General features: G+C 55.8%; 1 protein-coding gene across 1 annotated transcript; it reads right to left on the bottom strand.

Moving 5' to 3' along the window:
• Nucleotides 1-37: 37 nt before the first annotated feature.
• On the bottom strand, nt 38-2,516 carry LOC124232882 (HLA class I histocompatibility antigen, alpha chain G-like). Its single transcript, XM_046649783.1, has 4 exons — nt 2,303-2,516; nt 1,688-1,957; nt 1,175-1,450; nt 38-561 (listed from the first exon to the last, which is right to left on the bottom strand). Exons 1-4 carry the CDS (start codon nt 2,502-2,504, stop codon nt 38-40), a joined length of 1,272 nt encoding a protein of 423 aa, XP_046505739.1. The 5' UTR covers nt 2,505-2,516.
• Between the last annotated feature and the right edge of the window lie 1,057 nt (nt 2,517-3,573).

The raw sequence follows: 3,573 nt of genomic DNA on the forward strand, positions 1-3,573 counted from the left end.
CAGGGGAACAAGAAAACCCCAATCCCCACTCCCTTCTCTACCTGAGCTCTTCCTCCTGCAGATCACAGCTGCAGCCACCACAGCGCCAGTGACCACAGCTCCAAGGAGAACCAGGCCAGCAATGAGGCCCACTGTGGGGATGGTGGGCTGAGAAGGTGGCTCTGTAAAGAGAAGGGACGGTGAGGGGCTCTGACCTCAGGCTTGAGTCCTGACCTTGCTGCAGGTCTCCAGAAGGGCTCCTGATTTCCCTGAGAAGAGGCTCTGAGCCCAGGGCTCCCTCCTTACCCCATCTCAGGGTGATGGGCTCAGACAGCCCCTCGTGCTGCACATGGCACGTGTATCTCTGCTCCTCTCCAGAAGGCACCACCACAGCAGCCCACTTCTGGAAGGTTCCGTCCCCTGCAGGCCTGGTCTCCACAAGCTCCGTGTCCTGGGTCACGTCCTCCCCATCACGATGCCAGGTCAGGGTGATCTCCGCAGGGTAGAAGCCCAGGGCCCAGCACCTCAGGGTGACCTCATGGTCAGAGACTCGGTGGTGGGTCACATGTGTCTTTGGGGGTTCTGAAGAGAAGGATCAGAAAATTCACACTTTCAATTACCTCCATGGGCCACTGAAGCAGCACTCATGTGACCATCCTGAGAACGGACAGGACAACTTGTTTGGAAGGGGGAAGAACGAAACTCAGTGACTAGCCAGGACTTGGGGATCTGGGATAATCTCCTATCCCTTGGAAAGTTCTAGAATCCACGTGAATGTCCAGGGTAGGAGACTCCACGTCTCCAAAGAAGAGAACACAGACTTCCGGTCCTGACCTGGGTGGAGCGTGAATAACTCAGAAAAACTGGAGTCAAAGTCGCACAGATCTTTTCAGGCCGAGAACAAGGCCTTGAGAGAGAAAGTCATGGTTCACAAGGTGGCTGCCAGGGTCAAAGGGAACCAAGGACGGCGATTTCAGCGATGGTCTCCCCTCCTATTCCTGAAGAAACTAGATTCCTTTATTGTCCTGTAGAGAAGGGCGGGCCCACTGGGCGAGTCTTTAGTAAGAACATGAAAACCTGGGTAGATTCCTTTCTTTTCTGAGGGAGGATGTTCTGACACTGATCCCAATTCCCCTCTTTGTGGGAAGCCAGCCCAGCCCGAGGGGAGATCGGGAGGCCCCGCGGCCCCTCGTACCCGCGCGCTGCAGCGTCTCGTTCCCGTTCTCCAGGTATCTGAGGAGCCACTCCACGCAGGTGCCCTCTAGGTAGTTCCTGTCATGCTCCGCCACACCGGCCGCCTCCCACTTGCGCCGGGTGATCTGAGCCGCCGTGTCCGCCGCGGTCCAGGAGCGCAGGTCCTCGTTCAGGGCGATGTAATCGGCGCCGTCGTAGGCGGACTGACTGTACCCGCGGAGGAGGCGCCCGTCCGGCCCCAAGTCGCAGCCACAAAGCCACTGGTAAGTGTGAGACCCTGACCCACACACTGCGGTCAGCCCGGCCCACTCGGCCCAGCCCCAGCCCCGCCCCCGCCGAGATTAAACCTAAACTGAAAATGAACCCCGGAAAAGTCCCCGCCGGCTCTTCCCGGGTCGGGGGTCGGGCGGGTCCCGCAGCCTCGGGGTGAATCTCGGACCCGGAGACTCTGGGAGACCCCGGCCCGTCCGTGGGGATGGGGGGCGCGGCCTGGACCCGGGCCCGCGTGGCTCACCGGCCTCGCTCTGGTTGTAGTAGCCGCGCAGGTTGTTCAGGCCCACTCGGAAAGTCTGTGCGGCTTCCTTGTAGATCCGCGTGTTCTCCTCCCAATACTCTGGCCCCTCCTGCTTCATCCACGGCGCCCGCGGCTCCTCCTTTGGACTCGCGGCGTCGCTGTCGAACCGCACGAACTGCGTGTCGTCCACGTAGCCGACGGCGATGAAGCGGGGCTCCCCGCGGCCGGGCCGGGACACGGCGGTGTAGAAATACCTCATGGAGTGGGAGCCTGGGCGCGGGGAGGGGCTGAGAGGCGGCCGACCCTCCTCCCGGCGCGGGTCTCGGCTCCGAGGGTGATGGGGCCGGGAGGGAGGTGGGGGCGAGGGTCTCGGGAGACGGAAAAGGGGCGGCAGACGGAGAAGCGCGGGAGACCCCAGTGGGAGAGAGGCGAGGGCGGGAGACTGGGGAGGGAAGGAGCCGGGTCAGGACGCGGCGGGGCCGAGGAGGGGTGGGCTGGGTGGGTTTGGGCTGGGTCTGCGGAGACGCGCCTTCCCCGGGGGTCCTGCGCCCCAGCGGCGCGGTCCTCTCGCTGCGCCCCCCCGCAGAGGCCGTTCCCTCCCGACCCCGCACTCACCCGCCCAGGTCTCGGTCAGGGTCAGGGCCCCCGAGAGCAGCAGGAGGAAGGTTCGAGGCTCCATGACCCACATCCTTGCGAGCTGGGGAGAATCTGAGTTCCGCAAGGTGGTGGCGACTTTATAACCGGGAACCGCGGAGACGCTGATTGACTGCTGTAGAAACCGGACACGCAATGGGAGTGAGAACTGAGGCCTCGTCATGAGTCTCCAGGCAGGAGGACCTGACACAGGTTGTGAGAGGGAGAAGTGAAACTCGGGGCGACGGGGACTCCCCAACACTGTGCTTCCCCGCCCCAGACTCCGCCCTCGGGCCTCAGACCCTGAGAGCCACGTCCGGGGACCTGGGACTCTGCCCTGACTCCTCTCCTCCTGCACCGAGAGCTCTTTGTCACACCGTCTCCCGGAGTCCTGGCCCAGGGGCTGTTGGAGTGAGAGATTCTCAAACACTTGGGTTTCAGGATATCCACACAGTCTTACACATTAGCGAGGGCCCCAAGGGTAATTTTGTTTATCTTGGTTATATATATCCGTATTTACCATACTAGGAATAAAAATTTAATATTTTTATTAATTTCTTTAGAATAACATTCTTAAGCCCTTGCAAGTTAACAGAAGTGTTTTTATGAAAAATACCTATTTCCAAAAATAGACAAGGTAATGAAGAGTGGATCTTTTTACATTTTACGTTTTTGCAAGTCACTGTCTCGTTAGAAGACTGCTGGATTTTCATATTTGTTCTGCGTTTAATCTCTTGTTTTGGTTAAAGTATATGAAAAGAAGTACAGCCTCACACAAATATGTAGGAGTAGTATTTTTAATAACTTTTTCAGATAATTGTGAATATTCCACTCTGATACTAAAATAAAACTACACAAGTGGTAGTTTCTCAATGGTTATTCACAAAGTGGAACCTGAAACAGTATCATTGAATATTTCCTATTCTGTTACATTAAAATCCACAGACCTATTTTGCATATTATATGGCTCTTGTACTAATGTATAATTTAAAGTAATGCATTGTTTCACTAGTTATATAGATCTCTTATTGGCACATTTAGCTAAATATTATCAAAATATCGCATTTGCTAATATGACCACGGATCTCAACGGGAAAGTCTGTCAGTGCTGGGAAGCTGTCAAGCTTACTTGGTGGTTACAAGTTTTCCAAAATTCTGATTTTCTCTTGAGAGCTTCCTTTTTATCAAGGCAATAAGTACTGTCAGTGCATTTTCTTGAAAGGAAAGGCTCACATTCATTTTGAAAAAGTGTA

This window comes from Equus quagga, unplaced genomic scaffold (genome assembly GCF_021613505.1).
Source record: "Equus quagga isolate Etosha38 unplaced genomic scaffold, UCLA_HA_Equagga_1.0 140440_RagTag, whole genome shotgun sequence".
NCBI lineage: Eukaryota > Metazoa > Chordata > Mammalia > Perissodactyla > Equidae > Equus > Equus quagga.